This window comes from Pan troglodytes, chromosome 20, assembly GCF_028858775.2.
Source record: "Pan troglodytes isolate AG18354 chromosome 20, NHGRI_mPanTro3-v2.0_pri, whole genome shotgun sequence".
Taxonomy (NCBI): Eukaryota; Metazoa; Chordata; class Mammalia; order Primates; family Hominidae; genus Pan; species Pan troglodytes.
The window spans coordinates 45,496,306-45,512,624 of NC_072418.2; the positions used below are offsets into that span (position 1 = coordinate 45,496,306).

At 45.0% G+C, this 16,319-nt stretch overlaps 2 protein-coding genes across 3 annotated transcripts in view; one reads left to right on the top strand and one right to left on the bottom strand.

Annotated features, from left to right (window-relative positions):
* LOC107969552 (uncharacterized) overlaps positions 1-16,319 on the top strand; it is a 260,968-nt gene that overhangs the window by 190,193 nt on the left and 54,456 nt on the right. The window lies entirely within an intron of this gene.
* Positions 1,471-15,134, bottom strand: CEACAM8 (CEA cell adhesion molecule 8). 2 transcript variants are annotated; one of them, XM_016934263.4, is made up of 6 exons: positions 14,975-15,134; positions 13,745-14,104; positions 9,671-9,949; positions 8,998-9,252; positions 3,396-3,527; positions 1,471-1,557 (listed from the first exon to the last, which is right to left on the bottom strand). In XM_016934263.4, the coding sequence occupies exons 1-5, from the start codon at positions 15,036-15,038 to the stop codon at positions 3,436-3,438; spliced, it is 1,050 nt and encodes a 349-aa protein (XP_016789752.1). In that variant the 5' UTR covers positions 15,039-15,134; the 3' UTR covers positions 1,471-1,557; positions 3,396-3,435. The 2 variants fall into 2 exon arrangements, with proteins under 2 accessions (XP_016789752.1, XP_009433977.1); XM_009435702.5 differs by lacking the exons at positions 1,471-1,557; positions 3,396-3,527 and having other exon boundaries at positions 8,766-9,252.

Genomic DNA, 16,319 nt, shown 5'->3' on the forward strand with positions numbered 1-16,319 from the left:
TTTAGACTCTCACTTAAGTGAGAGTGTGACCAAAACTTAAAGCATTAGCATTACTCTCAGTTATCATCATTTTTGGCTTCCATTGTTTATAGGTTATGATATCCTCCTGATCACACATTTCTTTGAGTTTATGTAATTCCAGCCAAATAGAGACCATTTGATATTTGATGGATGGCAGCATGCAAACACTTAAAACTTTTAGAGATTACAGCACACCAGGGAGACCACTAGTATGACTATGAGGAAGATAATGTTAAGAGTTTGGAGTATGGACCTTTGGTAAGATGCAAACCAACTGAAATAGAATAGATAAAAGAATGAACCAGATGAGTGTAGCTATTTTAACCAAGTAACATGTTTGTTAATTTTTGCAACTGAGACTCTATAATACCCGATATATTTATCCATGTGCAACAAGAAGCATCATAAACTACACAGACTCCTCTCTGATCAGCCAATAGGGAGCAATTTTATTATCTAGCATTGCATGCCTGGGTTAAATTAAAACAGGCAGTGAGAACAAGTGAGTCTAGGAGTCTGACTCTAAAAGAGACCATAGTACATTTGAACAAAGAGTTGTGTTAAAGATGCTGCTACCGTCAGCCATTGGGTGGACTAAAGGATCTCATACGTAAAAATTTGGGGTTGACACGATAGATTAGACACTCCGTTAATCTATCATTCTCTGTATTTTCTCAAATATAACATCCCAATCAAAGCCTTGGTAATATAACCAATGTTTTAAACTATATCCCATTATAAAGACAGCAGATTCTCACTGAACTTGTGCAAATAACTGAATTACCATAAACATATGAATACTCATGAATAGTTGCCCAGTTCTGTGGCAGTCAGGTAGGGAGCAAAAGTAAATGTTATAATTTTTGTTCACAAAAGTCTACTTTACCAAATTGCAGTAAGGTATAGATAGCTTAAAAGATAAAGAAATTCATAAATCTGAAAAAGAAAACACTTAAAGAATTGGCAATTTTTCAAATAAAAAATCTTAAAAACGGGCTGGGCGTGGTGGCTCACACCTGTAATCCCAGAACTTTGGGAGGCTGAGGCAGGCGGACCATGAAGTCAGGAGATTGAGACCACGGTGAAACCCCATCTCTACTAAAACTACAAAAAATTAGCCGGGCGTTGTGGCAGGCGCCTGTAGTCCCAGCTACTCAGGAGGCTGAGGCAGGAAAATGGTGTGAACCCAGGAGGCGGAGCTTGCAGTGAGTTGAGATCGTGCCACTGCACTCCAGCCTGGGCAACAGAGCGAGATTCCATCTCAAAAAAAAAAAAAAAAAATCTTAAAAACATTATCCTCATCATTATTTAGTTCAATGAAATTCATGTTTTTTTCCTTCTGTGTTTTGGTGGGCAACTTCACAAAGGTATCAGCCTGTTTGCAAGTTCATAGACGGTCCAGTGGCATGATCTGAAAGTTATCAGGAACTTGTGTTCAAGAGTACTCGTCAGAGTCTTTTCCATAAATCTTGAAGAAGAAGCAATTTTGAATGGTAGCTGATTTCAAATGCTTTGAGGAAGAATAAAAACAACTGTCTGTGAATGACAAAGATTGAAAATGACTATGGTTAAAACTCTGAGGAGAGCTCATTATGATAAAGACACAGCTCACATAGAAATTTAGTTACTTCTGTGGCATATGACATTATGACTGATAACATATTCGATTTCTAGGAATCTCATAATTTTTGGAACACTCATATCGGTAACATAACCGTAAATATAACTTAGAGAAGGTTTAGCACCACTTATCAATTGACAATGCTTTCCATGTAATTTAACATATCAAGTAAGGCTGGGCATGGTGGCTTATGCCTGTAATCCCAGCACTTTGGGAGGCCGAGGCGGGTGGATCACAAGGTCACGAGATTGAGACCAGCCTGACCAACATGGTGAAACCCCGTCTCTACTAAAAATAGAAAAATTAGCTGGGCGTGGTGGCAGGTGCCTGTAATCCCAGCTACTCAGGAGGCTGAGGCAGGAGAATTGCTTGAACCTGGGAAGCAGAGGTTGCAGTGAGCCGAGATTGTGCCACTGCACTCCAGCCTGGCGACGGAGCGAGACTCCGTCTCAAAAAAAAAAAAAATATATATATGTATATATATATATATAAATAAAATAAGGTGGCTTTTCCACTTAGCTTCTGTTTCTCAACTGGATTACTGAGTTCTTGGTGGAGCCCATTAATGAACAGGGCCAGCAAAATATAGGCTTGTATATGTTGAAAAAGTTTTCTAGGAAATTCTAATACTCCCAGCTAAAGAACCATTGTTTTAGCCTCATGTTCTACCTATTAGAACAGGAGTTCTCCATCCTGGTTACATGTTAGTAGCATCTGGGAAGGCTTAAAAATTACCAATGCCTGGGTCCCACTCCAGACAGTAGGTAAGAATTTATGGATGGGGCTTGAGCATCATTTAAAAAAACATTTCTCAGTGATTCCAATGTGTGGCTATATTTCCCATCAGATTTCTCTGATTTCTTGTGGCATTCACTTTTTTCTATTTTGGTATTATGATTATTTTTCATATCTTATCTCCTGTCTTAGGCTGTATGTTCTCTGGGGTAGGGATCTTGCCTTTTTCATTTCTGTATCTTTCATGAACACATGAATTGGTCATCAGGAAAAGGTTCTCAACCACACGTAGGCTGTGTCCTGAATCTCAGGTTCACACATTAATGCTAGAGTCGTTGTTCTCCATGAGGTCAGAGGTTGCTTGCTTTGAAGGGTATGTGGGCAACTCCACAGTTCAGATAGTGGATGGGAGATTACCCTGTTTCTAGGCATAGCATTGGAACTAAGAATTCTATGTGTATATGGGGTAGATGCGCAGGGATGTGTAGGAAGACAGTTCTAATTAGGATGGAGGAATTATACTAGGGAGTAGAGGGAATGGAAGTGAGAAGAATTAGTAAAGAGAAGAAATGTGAACTTATCAAATAGGCCAGAGTAGGCCTCTGAAGATTCTTGAGTAAGTGAGTGAACTAGATTTTAGGAAGGTAATGAGACAATCATATGCAAGGAAGATTTCAAATACTAGAGACAAGAAGTCAAGCAGGACTTCGAGCAGTTGTCGAGGTCTATGGGAATGGAGAAAATGACACAAGTGAGAGATGTTAAGAAAGGATCAAAAGACTTTCATAGTGTATTGAATCTGGGAAACAAATGAGCAGAGGCTGGGAATAATCACATCTAAGAGACAGTGGGGTATAGGGAGCATGCAGACCAGGGAAGAAGAGACCTGCAGGAATTAGTGCTGAGAAGCAGGAGTTTATTGGGAGAAGGAGGAGATCCATTCCCGGGATACAGGTCTCTCTCCCAAGCATGGCGGTCAGCCCTGCAGGAAAGAGGACAAGAGGAAAGGCCATCATACCTGCCAGTCTTCTTGAAATGCAGAAACTACACCAGGGCTACTATATCAGAGCCACCCTGGCAAGTACTCCAATCATGATGCTGACAGTGGCCCTAGCTGAGAGGCCAGGAGAACTTCCTTGTACTAAAGCATCTGTCATGGAAAGAAAAGAAGAGAAGGAATGAAGTTGATGCCATTTTACAGTGGGGTATCCCAGGAACCAGCTCCTAGCATGAAGTAGTCTCTACTTGTTTTTTCAAGGAATACATTATTTTTGTGGGAAGGTTGCTGGGACGTGATTAGCCAACTATATTCTTGCAGGATTTTTTCCTCTCACCATGTTTCTAGGTTGACGATCAGTCTTCTGTCAATTTCATCCTGGCATTTCTTTACTCAGATATTTTGAAGGCTTTGTGATGTGAAAAAGCTGATTGCTATTTTATGTGTCATTAGAACTTTCCACCTTTTCATGGTTGCATCTTTTTCTCAGTGTCTTAGTTGTGGCAGGTCTCTATGGCAGGCAGCTGATTGACAGAAGGCCCAGGTCAGTGCATTCCAAATTGACCACCTCCTTTGCACAGAGACCTCTCTTCCCAGGGGCTCCCAGCAGGGGTATGGAAGCAAGCCCAGTTTTGTGAGACTCTGTTTAACTCTGATGGGTGACTAGTTGGAGGACGCCCCATCAGCCTTGCCTAAACTCACTTAGAACTGCACTGCTATCTAAAACTTCTTTTTCTCCTTCACAGGAATCAAATCTGCATTGTGGTCTGAGGGCTCTCCCAGGCTCCTCTCACACCCGCCCCATTTTCCCTTACAGGTGTTTTTCCTAGTAAATTATCTTGCATGTCTAATCTCATCTTGGTTGCATCTCAGTGGGTTAAAAACTAACATACCAGGTTTGATTCTTTGCACTTAGCTTTTTTTCTCTCTTTCACGTGTAACCAGTAACCATGTCCTCGTGTTTCCTGTGTTGCCTTTTTTTATATGTGTGTGTATTTACCTAAGATACCTTTTACACACACACACACACACACACACACACACACACACACACAACCTTTTGCATCTGTTTCTTTATTTCTATTGGAACCATTTACTTTTGGCCCTCACCAGTCAACTCAGGCTGATGATTAATGCTATGTTAGCTACTGTTGAGGGGCAGCTCCTATGGGCCAGGCCCTGTGCTAAATACTTTACCTCATTTGATTTATACAATAACTCTCTTGGGTAGAACATTATTTCCATTTTACAGATGAAACGACAGAGGCTTAGAGTGGTGAAAAAACTTTCCTGATGTCATATGGCTGGTGAGAAGTAGACTTGAGATTTGATTCTAGGACTACTCAACTTCAAGCTAATGATAACAGTAGTAATATACCAGCTAAAATTTATGAAACATTTCCTCTGTGTGGGGCATTTTGCTGAAGGTTTCATTGATGATTACATAAAACTCTTAAAACAGTACTATGAAGCAAACACTGTTACTGCAATTTTCAGTTGAGGAATCAGAGGCTCAGAGAAGTTAAGAATCTTGTGCAAGAAATTTATAACTGTAAAGTCTTACATTAAAAAAGAAGAAACATCTCAAATCAACAACCTAATTTGCAACTTCATGGTACAGGAGAAAAACAAACTAAACCCAAATATATTGAATGAAGGAAGTAATAAGGATTAGAGTGGATATAAATGAAATGGAGAATGGACAAACAATAGAGGAAATCAATGAAACCAAAAGTTGTTTCTTCAAAATAAGATCAACAAAATTGCCAACCATTAACTAGACTGACTAAGAAAAAAAGAGACAAGATGGAAATTACTAAAATCAGAAATGAAAATGGACTCCCAGCATGGTGGCTTACACCTTCAATCCCAGCACTTTGGGAAGGCAAATTGGGAGGATTGCTTGAGGCCTGGAGTTTGAAACCAGCTGGGGCAACATAGGGAGACCCTGTCTCTACAAAATTAAAAAAAAAATTCAGCTGGGCATGATGGTATGCACCTGTAGTTTCAGCTACCTGGGAAGCTGAGTTGGGAGGATTGCTTGAGCCCAGGAGGTTGAGGCTGCAGTGAGTTTTGATCGCACCTCTGCACTCCAGCCTGAGCTGACCTAAGGAGTGAGACTCTTGTCTTTCTCTCTCTCTCAAAAAAAAAAAAAAAAAAAACAAAACAAACAAAAAAAAAACGAAAGAAAGAAAAGAAAATGGAGATATTATATATCAATTCTAGAGAAATATTGTTTACAAAAGTACTATGAATAATTGTATGCCAATAAATTGGATAGCCTAGATGAAATGGACAAATTCCAAGAAACACACACAAAAAATCTGAATAGATCTATAATTAGTAAGAAGATTGAATAAAAATTTCATTTGACAAAATTCAACATTCTTTCTTAATAAAAACATGCTAAGTATGAATGGAAGGAAACTATCTCAATATAATAAAGGCAGTATGTGAAAAGCCCAAGGCTAACATCATACTCAATAGAGAAAGACTGAAAGCTTTCCCCCTATGATCAGGAACAAGACAAGGATGCCTGCTTTTGCCACGTCTATTTAACATAGTATTACAAGTCCTAGCCAGAGAAATTAGGCAAGAAAAAAAGAAGACTTTCAGATTGGAAAGAAGAAGTAAAATTATCTGTCTGTTCACAGACAACTTGAGCTTCTTTGTAGAAAACTCTAAGGATGAAAAAAACCTGTTAGAATTTATTAATAAATTCAGTAATGTTGCAGGATACAAAATCAGCATGCAAACATCAGTTGCATTTCTATACACTAACAATGAACAATCTAAAAAGGAAATTAAGAAAAAAATTTTAATTCACATTAACATCAAAAAGAATAAAATACTTAGGCATAAGTTTAACCAAGGAGGTGAAAGGATTGTATTCTGAAAACTAGAAAACATTGCTGAAGGAAATCAAAGACGACCTCAATAAATGGGAAGACATTTTGTTTTCATGGATTGGAAGACTCGGTATTGTTAGGAGGATAATACCACCCAAAGTGAGCTATGGATTCAACACAATTTCTATCAGAATTCCAATGACATTTTTTTGCAGAAATAGAAAAATCTATCCTAAAGTTCATATGGAATTTCAGGACTCAAAATAGCCAACCAATCGTGAAAAAAGGAACCTTGAAAAAAAAATGCTGAATCCTGATTTCAGCATTTACTACAAAGCCACAGTAATCAATACAATGTAGTACTTGCGTAAAGGAAGACATAGAAACCAGCGGAATAGAACAGAAAGCCCAGAAAGGAATGCTTGCATATATGGCCAAATGATATTTGATAAGGATGCCAATACCACTCAATGGGGAAAGTGCAGTCTTTTCAGCAAATGATTTTGGGAAAGCTGGAAATCCATGCAGAAAGATGAGCTGAACCTTTATTTGACACCATATACAAAAAACTAACCCACAGTAGATCAAAGACCAAATGTAAGAGTAAAAACTATAAAACTCTCAGAAGAAAACACAGGGAAAAAAACTCCATGACATTGGATTTCACAGTGGTTTCTTGGTTATAACAACAAAAGCATAGGCAACAAAAGAAAAAATGGATAAGTTGGACTTCATGAAAATCAATAACTTTTATATATCAAAGTACATTGTCGAGAAGTGAAAAGGCAACCCTTGAAGTGGGAAAAATATTTGTAAATCATGTATGATAAGGGATCAATTTTCAGAGTATATGAAGAACTACTACAAATCCACAACAGCAAAAATCCAAAAACCCAACTAAAAAAGGACAAAAGACTGAAATAGAGATTTCTCCAAGGAAGATATACAAATGGCCAATGAGCACATGCAAAGATGCTCAACATCACTGATACTTAGAGATATGCAAATCAGAACCCCAATGATAGAATACCTCAAACACATTAGGATGGCTTTGATTAAAAAAAAACCACACACACACAAACAACAAGTGTTTTTAAGGAGGTGGAAAAATTGGAGCTCTAGTGCATTGCTGATGGAAGTGTGAAATGTTATAGCCACTGTGGAAAACAGTATGGCTGTTTCTCAAACAATTAAACAAAGAGTTACCCTTGGATCCAGCAATTCCACTTCTGGACATATATGCAAGAGAATTGGAAGGGATTTGAACAGATATTTGTACACTGATGTTCACAGCAGCATTAGTCACACAATAGCCAAAAGGTGGAAACAACTGAAAAGTCCATTGAAAGATAAGTGGATAGAAAAATGAGGTGTATCCATACAATGGAATGTTCTTCAATCTTAACAAGGAAGAAAATTCTGATACATGGTGCAAAATGGATGAACCTTAAAAACATTATGTTAAGTGAAACAAGCCAGACACAAAAGGCCACCTATTATATAATTCCATTTATATAAGGTTGTTAGAATAGTCAATTACATAGAGACAGAAGGTAGAATGGAGGTTGCCAGGGGTTAGGGGGAGAAGGAGTGAGAGTTACTCTTTATTGGGCAGAGAAGTTTATTTAATATGGTAAGATGAAAAAGTTCTGGAAATGGATGGTGGTGATGGTTACATAACACTAAACTGCATGCATAGAAATAGTTAATGGTGGCCGGGAGCAGTGGCTCATGCCTGTAATCCCAGCACTTTGGGAAGCCAAGGCGGGTGGATCACCTGAGGTCGGGAGTTCGAGACCAGCCTGATCAACATGGAGAAACCCCATCTCTACTAAAAATACAAAATTAGCTGGGCGTGTTGGCACATGCCTGTAATCCAGCTACTTGGGAGGCTGAGGCAGGAGAATTGCTTGAACCCAGGAGGTGGAGGGTGAGCCGAGATAGTGCCATTGCACTCCAGCCTGGGCAACTGGCACTACCCCTTCCCTCTCATGCAGAGACCCTGTGGCTGAATCTCCCTGTGTCTCCAAGTGTGCATCACTCACTGTCCTCTGTGTTGTGTCCACAGCCTCATGCAGCCCGTGACTTCAGAGCTAGGACACTGCTCAGGAGTCTTCCCGGAGGCTCCCTGTCTTCCCATTTTTGTGCAGCCTGACTGGGGGGAGGCTTGGCTTCAACTGGCAACTTGATTTAGCCAGATTTGGGATAGGCCACCTGAGCACCTTTTCCATACACCTGGGTCCCACCCCAGGTGGAGTCAGGGCAGGGCCTGTCACCAGGGAGCTGGGAGCAGAGATGGGAGCAGTCTGAGCTGCTCCTCCATCATCCAAGGGGCTCCTCCTCTCATTTGGGGAACGTTGTGGGCTTGTTTCAAAGCCTTGGATGTTTCTTGCAGCTAATGGCATAGGTAAAAGAAAACAAAGGGGTAACAGAAACAGGGGTGCCATGTGTTGGTGACAAAGAAAAGCAACTTGACCTTGAGGACCCTCCTTCTTCCCCCTTGGTGAAGTCCTTTCCATGACATAGGGCTCTGGGGCTGACGAAGGCCCCTCTCCACGTTTCTCAGGTCAGCCCCAAGGTCAGCCAAGAGAAATCAGAAAAACAGGCAGAAGAGAGTCTATAGAGATAAACTTGGAGGGTTTAGGAGAAAAGTTGGGGATTTGCTTGTGCTGTTGGACACAGGCTGGGAATAAAACTTTTTTTCTGGCTCATCTCTGAAAGCCAGATAGACTCTACCAGAAAACATACTGCCAGTGCTCCAGGGATCCACTTACCAGAGACTGTGATCATCCTGACTGTGGTCCTGTTGCGGCCAGTGGCTGAGTTAGTGGTGTGGCAGGCATAGGATCCGCTGTTCTTTGTAGTGATGTTGGGGATAAAGAGCTTTTGTGTGTGTTGCTGGAATGTGCCATTGACAGACCAAGAATACTGTGAGGGTGGATTAGAGGCTGCATGGCAGGAGAGGTTGAGATTTACCCCTGCATGGTAATAGGTGTCTGAAGGGGAAATGGTGGGGGCATCTGGGCCATCTAGAACAAAAGAATAAAGTCACAGGTGATGTCATCAGAGGGAAGGGGAAGCTCCTGGTCTGTGGAAGAGCCACAGTGTCCCTCTGAGCCAAGTCACAACCCTGAGCCAAGTCCCAACCAACCCCAACCAAACCCCTGCTGTTTCTACTGCGACAGAGTCCGAGACATTTACCTGTTTCTCCCATCAGAAGATGTGGACTCCAAGTCTCCCATGACAGGAGCACCCCCTCCCCTCTTATTCTTGGTCAAAGCTAGGCCTACCCATGTTTGCCTGGGGCAGAAAGTCATGATGAGCTGGGTTTCTAGGGGTGGGTGGGGAATCTGCATTTTTGGAGCTGAGAGGGACTGAGAGGCCTGGCCTCTGGCTGCGTGGATTTGGGCTGGTGGCCTGGGCCACAGAGGAACAGAAGATACTCACAGAGGACATTCAGGGTGACTGGGTCACTGAAGTTTGCACTCGCTGGGTTCTGTATTTCACATTCATAGGGTCCTACGTCATTCCTTGTGACACTGAGTAGAGTGAGGGTCCTGTTGCCATTGGACAGCTGCAGCCTGGGACTGACCGGGAGGCTCTGACCATTTACCCACCACAGGTAGGTTGTGTTCTGAGTCTCAGGTTCACAGGTGAAGGCCACAGCATCCTTGTCCTCCACGGGGTTGGAGTTGTTGCTGGAGATGGAGGGCTTGGGAGTCTCCGCTGTGCAGAAAACAGAGAAGATTGCCCTGTGTGGCACCTTTGATTCCTCCACAGGCAAATTTCAATTAGAGTTGGCATCTCCCACCTCTCAGCCTACTCGAGTCCTTAAAAGCCCACGGTGGGTGTGTGTGTCACAAGACAGATACACAATGATCAGGGCTCAGAGACCATGAGGCTGCCTTCTCTGTGTGGGAGAAGCACAGACTTTCTCAAATGTGAATTGGGCAGCAGCGCTGGGTTGTGGACAGACCCAGGACTGGGAGTTACAGATCCCGGTGCCTCTTCTGGTCCTTCCCTGACCGGCTGCCTGCCTGGCCTACCTAGGGGTCCTCACCTGGAACATGTAGGTGCTGGGTCCCTTCCAGCTTCACAGTCCTACTTTGCCCTTCGAGGTGTGTTTTTGAGGGTTCTGTTTCCAAGAACATTCTAGAGATGGGAGATGATGGGACATGCCACTATCCTTAATTCCTGACTGGGTGTTTCAACAGAAATAACACAGGGGAGGCCGGGGCAAGCCTGGAGGTCGGTTCCGTCGTCAGGCAGTGGAGCCACAAGGTGGGGCAGTTTTTCCCAGGTGTTTCATCGTGACTTACTTGAGTCAGTGACCTCTAAAGATAGAGCAGAGTCCAAGGAATGATCTAGAAGGAGTGAAGGGGACAGGCAAGAACAGGTGGCTTTGGAGCAGAACCCTGTTTCCTTTCCTTGGTTTTTAATGTCCCTTCTTTCCCTGCGGGGGGCAGATGAGGAGCTGTGGATCCTCCCATAAATACATGTGGACATTTGCAAATGCAAACTGACTGGTGGGAAGGGGGAGCCTGAAGTGCTGGAAATTTGGCCCTCATGGACCATGGGTGTTTGACAGTTATGAGAGAGAAATTTGGGAAGAAGTTTTGCAAATATTTTCTCCCACTGGACATTATGCAAGTGAAATAAGCCACTGACAGGACAGATACTGTAGGATTCCACTTACATGAGGTTCCTAGGGTAGTCACACTCATGGAATCACGTAGTAGAATGGTGGTTGCTATGGGCTGGGAGTGGGGGGGAGTGGAGAGTTGTTCATGGGTCTGTAGTTTCAGTTACACAGGATGAGGAGGTTCTAGAGATCTGCTGTACAGCTTTGTGCCTATAGCTCATATACAGTGAGTATTTCTTATGCATAAGGCTTAGGACCAAAAGTGTTTTGAATTTCTAACTTTTATAAATTTTTGAACATTTGCAGTATACTTACTGGTTTAGCATCTCAAATCTGAAAATCCCAAATCCAAAATGCTCCAGTGAGCATTTCTTTTGAGAATCACGTTAGTGGCCAAAAAATGTGGAATTTTGGAGCATTTCAGATTTGGGATTTTTGATGGTCAACGTGTAACTCTAATTTGCATTTTAAAATTTGTCAGGAGTTTAGATATTATGTTTTGACTATAGTCAAAAACAAAATTGGAGGAAACATGAATTTTTTTCCATAAGTAGAAATTGCTATTAATTGTCCACAGATCTAAAATCAATTGGTGGAAGGAGTATTTCTCTTGATAACGAAATAAGGTTTAGGCGTCCTGTGAATTCCAGCAGGATCACATTATGCTCAAAGGAAGATCCTGAAGTTCGCTTGAAATTAGCAACTCCCAGGTAGAGGGAGGCACGTGAGTCCTGTTAAGAGGACAGAACCGGTCAGAGAGGAAGTCTTAGGTGTGTCAATTCCATAAAGGGAGGAACAATGCCAAATTAGGAGAAGCGATGTGTGTTATGTTAGTAAATTTAGAAAACTTCCTGCCCCTAATTCCTATGCAGAGTTAGGCAAAATTGGGAGGAGCCCAAAACAGGCATGCGCAATGCTTTCTTCATTTTCTCTTGACCTCGGGAGACACAAGTAGAGTTGGATTAGGTTTTTGCGAATTGGACAGAGTCTAAGTGAGACGCCAGTGGCTCATGCGTCTCCCCACCTGAAGGACCCCATCTTATCACAATGGTGCCATCATGAGGACACAGATGTGTGTGGAACAGGCAGTAAGCCCATCAGACAGCACCTGCCTGGCCATCCAGGATCTAGTCTCTAAAGAGGTTTTGCATCATTCATTCTCTCATTCATTCCCTCTCCATGAGAGAACGATCGAGTGTGTGTCACATGTTGGGCCTGTCCTGGTGCAGGGTGTGAGTGGGGAGAGAAAGCAAAGTCCTCTCTTTTGTCCTCCCATGGGAGTGACAGCAACACATCAGGAAACAGGATTTCAGGTTCAGTGAGGGGGGTTAGGATCTTAGAGGGAGCCTGGACATTCCTCGCACCGGCTCTGACAGTTGGGGCAGGTGATTTAGTTCTGGAGTACGAATTAATCAGTTGCTTATTTGCTCTCACTTCTCTGAGCTTTGGATGCTCAGGAAGAAAGGATTTGAGCCAATGGATGACCATGGGGTCCATGGAATGCAATAAGCCCTGCCTTCTTGTGGAAGAGAGGACGGGGCTGTGGCTGGAGAGAGACCTCATGTGACCCTGATCTATCCCTCGTGTTTGTGTGACCCTGGTTCAGTGACTGTGTCTTCCTGTGCCTCCGTTTCTTCTCAATAATAAGCTTCTATTAAGAGAAATAATAGGCTGAGCGCAGTGGCTCATGCCTGTAATCCCAGCATTTTGGGAGGCCGAGGCAGGCGGATCATGAGGTCAAGAAATCGAGACCATCCTGGCCAACATGGTAAAACCCTGTCTCTAATAAAAATACCAAAATTAGCTAGGGGTGGTGGCATGCACCTGTAGTCCCAGCTACTCGGGAGGCTGAGGCAGGAGAGTCACTTGAACCCGGGAGGCAGAGGTTGCAGTGAGCTGAGATCGCACCACTGCACTCCAGCCTGGCCACAGAGACTCCGTCTCAAAAAAAAAAAAAAAAAAAAAAAGAAATAAAAAGAATTATTATTTCTTTCTCAATAGGAAAATGATATTTTCTGCCAGGTTTTCTATGAATTAGCATTAAATTATCCATAGTCACCTGACCTGAAGCTTGCACAGAGGAGGCGCTCACATAAACAGCACGGGTTATTATTTGCCTCCATGAGAGGGTCCCCTTGGCATGATCCCTGCTGGACAAGTTGCTGTTAGGAACATCTTTCTTCTATTTCTGTCCCTGGGGACACTGAACTTTCTATGGAGTCTCCTAAGCCTCCCAGGCCAGTTGGCTGATGGCCTAAGAAGCTTGTCCATCTGTCCTCTCCACTCTGAGTCTCAGGTGAAGGACAAGACTCTGTCCTTGCCCAGATGAGGCTCTGGGGTCTGAGCCCTGGCTGGTGAGCAGCTCCAGGAGCCACAGCCCTTGGATGGCTGGTAAATCTTTGCTCCTAGTTGGCCCTGCCCAGGAGGCTACAACCCAGTGCTGGCACAGGTTTCCCAGGGTTACCTGGAGTCAGGATCCTGGGACAGGGGTCTGGAGCAGGGGCGTCCAGGGATGAACTTCTCTGTGAGGATCCCAGGGAGCCCCTCAGGTCAGGCCCTGACCCAGTTCTTTAGAGTCTTTCTCAGGGTCAGGTCCATGGGGAGGGCACGGGGTGCCTGGCTGAGACTGATCTCCTTCTGCTGAGTCCCCCCATCAGACTGTCATTCCTCTGCCATGAGTGTCTGCAGGGTCTGGATGCAGGAAAGGAATTCTGATCTGTGGAAGTCTGTCTCCCCTGAGTGTGTCCTGCACTAAATGTCCAAACCCTAAAGTGGGATGTAATGCAGAGAGGGACATGGGCACAGCCCAGGCCTAGCAATCCTGTGTGTGGGAAGTAGAACTGACCCCCAACACCCAGAGGTCATGGGGAATCACTCACGATGTACGCTGAACTGGCCAGTTACTTCTTCACTCATAAGATTTAGCTTTATGACTTGTAGGGTGTAGGATCCTGTGTCATTTCTGGTGACGTTCCGCATCAGCAGGGATGCATTGGGGTATATTGTCTCTCGATTGCTGTATGCAGGCCCTGGGGTAATTTGTTGATTTGATATTACATATCCTATAATTCGACGGTTGGCATCCACTGTTTCCCCTTTGTACCAGTTGTAGCCACGAGGGTCCTGGGGCAGATTGTGGACAAGTAGAAGAACCTCCTTCCCCTCTGCAGCATTGGATGGCACAGCTTCAATAGTGAGCTGAGCAGTGGTGGGCGGGTTCCAGAAGGTGAAAAGTGAGGCTAGGAGGGGGAGAGAGCATCAAGCAATATTGCAACATATGTATTGGAGTGGAAAAATGGGGACATCAGCTTTGGAGTTTGTGTGTTTTTATGTGTGTGTGTGTGTGTGTGTGTGTGTCCTACTGAGTCAATGTCAGCAGCACAGCCCCCATTTCTTCAACACCTCTGACCTTGGCATTTCCCTGGTGGAATCCTCTTCTTCAGGGTTCTGCACGGCTCCCTCCACACTGCCCTCAGATCCTGCTCACATCAGGGCATCCTTGGGAGACCCTTTCTCTGACACCTCCTCTAGAGACACTGGGTCTTCTCTTTCTGACCTTTCCCTGCTGTGTTCCCTCCAGGGCTCCTGTCAGCGCCTGACCTCACATTCTAGATCTCTTTGTCTGTCTTCCTCCCCAGGAGAGTGTGAGCTCTGTGAGGGCAGGGACTTGTGTGGTGTTGGCTGCACCCCAGTGCCTGGGACAGGCTTCAGACTCCTGTGGATGAGTTCCTGAGCATTCCCTGGGCCCTCTGCTTCCTGAGGCTTATTTGCCAATGTCTGACATTGTTGGCTGAGGACAATGTTTCATACCCTGGTTATGCTTTATTTGAAGTGTCATCTGGTATGGTTATTATTATCATTTTTCAAAATGTAGTGGCCAGTGATGATTAACCAGGAATATGGAACACTTGAGATGTTCCTGCCTCTTACCAATTCCAGTTCAATGTGATTTTCCTGTTGTGACCCCTTCCCCTCTCTTGTGTCCTCTCCTCTATTAAGGCTCCAACAGAAGTCCTCTGTCCCCTCTCAGAGCCCCATCCTCCCCAGGAGACCCCAGCCAGTCACTGTGCTTCCTCCTCCTGTCCTTTCCCAGGAAGTCCTCTCCTCACCTGTGAGCAGGAGCCCCTGCCAGGGGATGCGCCATCTGCAGGAAGGGGCTGAGATGGGCCCCATGGTCTCTGCTGCCTGCGTGTTCTCCTCTGTGGAGATGAGCCTGGGATCCAGAAACTTTCTGAGCACGGCTGTCAGCTGTGCTGTCCTTCCTCCTTTTGTGCTGAGCCTCTTCCCGGGGCAGGAGCACTTCTCAGGCTCATGGGCGGGGTCTGTGCCCAGGACACCTCTCTGTCCCCTCCCCTCTCAGTCCTGCCTCCCTGTCCCTCCTTTCCCTTTATTTTCTGTCTGTGTTTCAGGCCCCTGGGAATTGCTGAGGTCTCTGACTCCTTCAGCAGTGATTCTCTCACCCAACCTCTGCACACACTATGCAGACACACACACACACACACACACAGACACACACAGAGACACACACATACACAAAGAGACACACACAGTCACACACACACCCTGGAGATTGGGTGAGCACAGCCCTGTGCCCTCAGCATCCTGCAGCCCATGTCTCCAGGTTGGGGTGCACAGTCGCTCCCCCTGCCCTCTCCCATCCCCATCTGACTCTTCCCTTCAGATCAGGAGGTCAGGGCTCCGCAAGGACCCTGTCACAGGGACACCACCACTGAGCTTTGGGGAGGTGTGTGCTCACTGGTGAGAGGGATCCTCCCCCTCTCTCATTGTGTCAAGCTTGGTTGCAGCTTCCAAGGATGGACATTTAATGCCCTGGATATCCCAGAGGGGACTGTCCTTACTGGTGGTGTGCAGGGCAAATAATCTCTTATGCCTCCTGAGAGAGAGGGCTGTTCTGGTTGGTCAGTGGGGCCTGTGGGCCTAGTGGTCATCAGGGACAGGTATCAGCCATTCTCTTGCTCTTTGGGTTCTGGCAGCTGAGCTGGGGCTCGGGCCTTCCATGTTCTCTCTGACCATCTTGGGTGTCCTCTGTTTTCGCCCGGCTGACTGTCCTGTGGTCACCCCACCTTACCTATGGTTGGTGCAGCAGGAAGTGGGGAGTTGCCCAGGGTCCCCACAAGACAGTGCTCTCTGAGATCCAGGAGAGGGAGCCTGGGACAGAGCAGGGGCTCAGAGCTGGAGAGACTCATCCCAACTTACTCTGCAGCCAGGATGGGCTCAGCCCTCCCCATGCTGATATCCCCTGGGGTCTGTCCTAAGGGTTTGGACCTGGTCAGGTCCCTCTGTGTAGAGAAAGGATGGGCAGCGGCCGGGGAGCCTGTCTGGGGGGACGTTGCTCACACCTGAGAGGGCAGGTAGGGGTGGACCATGTTCTGGGAACAAAGGGAGCTCATCCCTTGCCCTCCAGCTTGTGTACATGAGAGAGCGCTGTCCTCC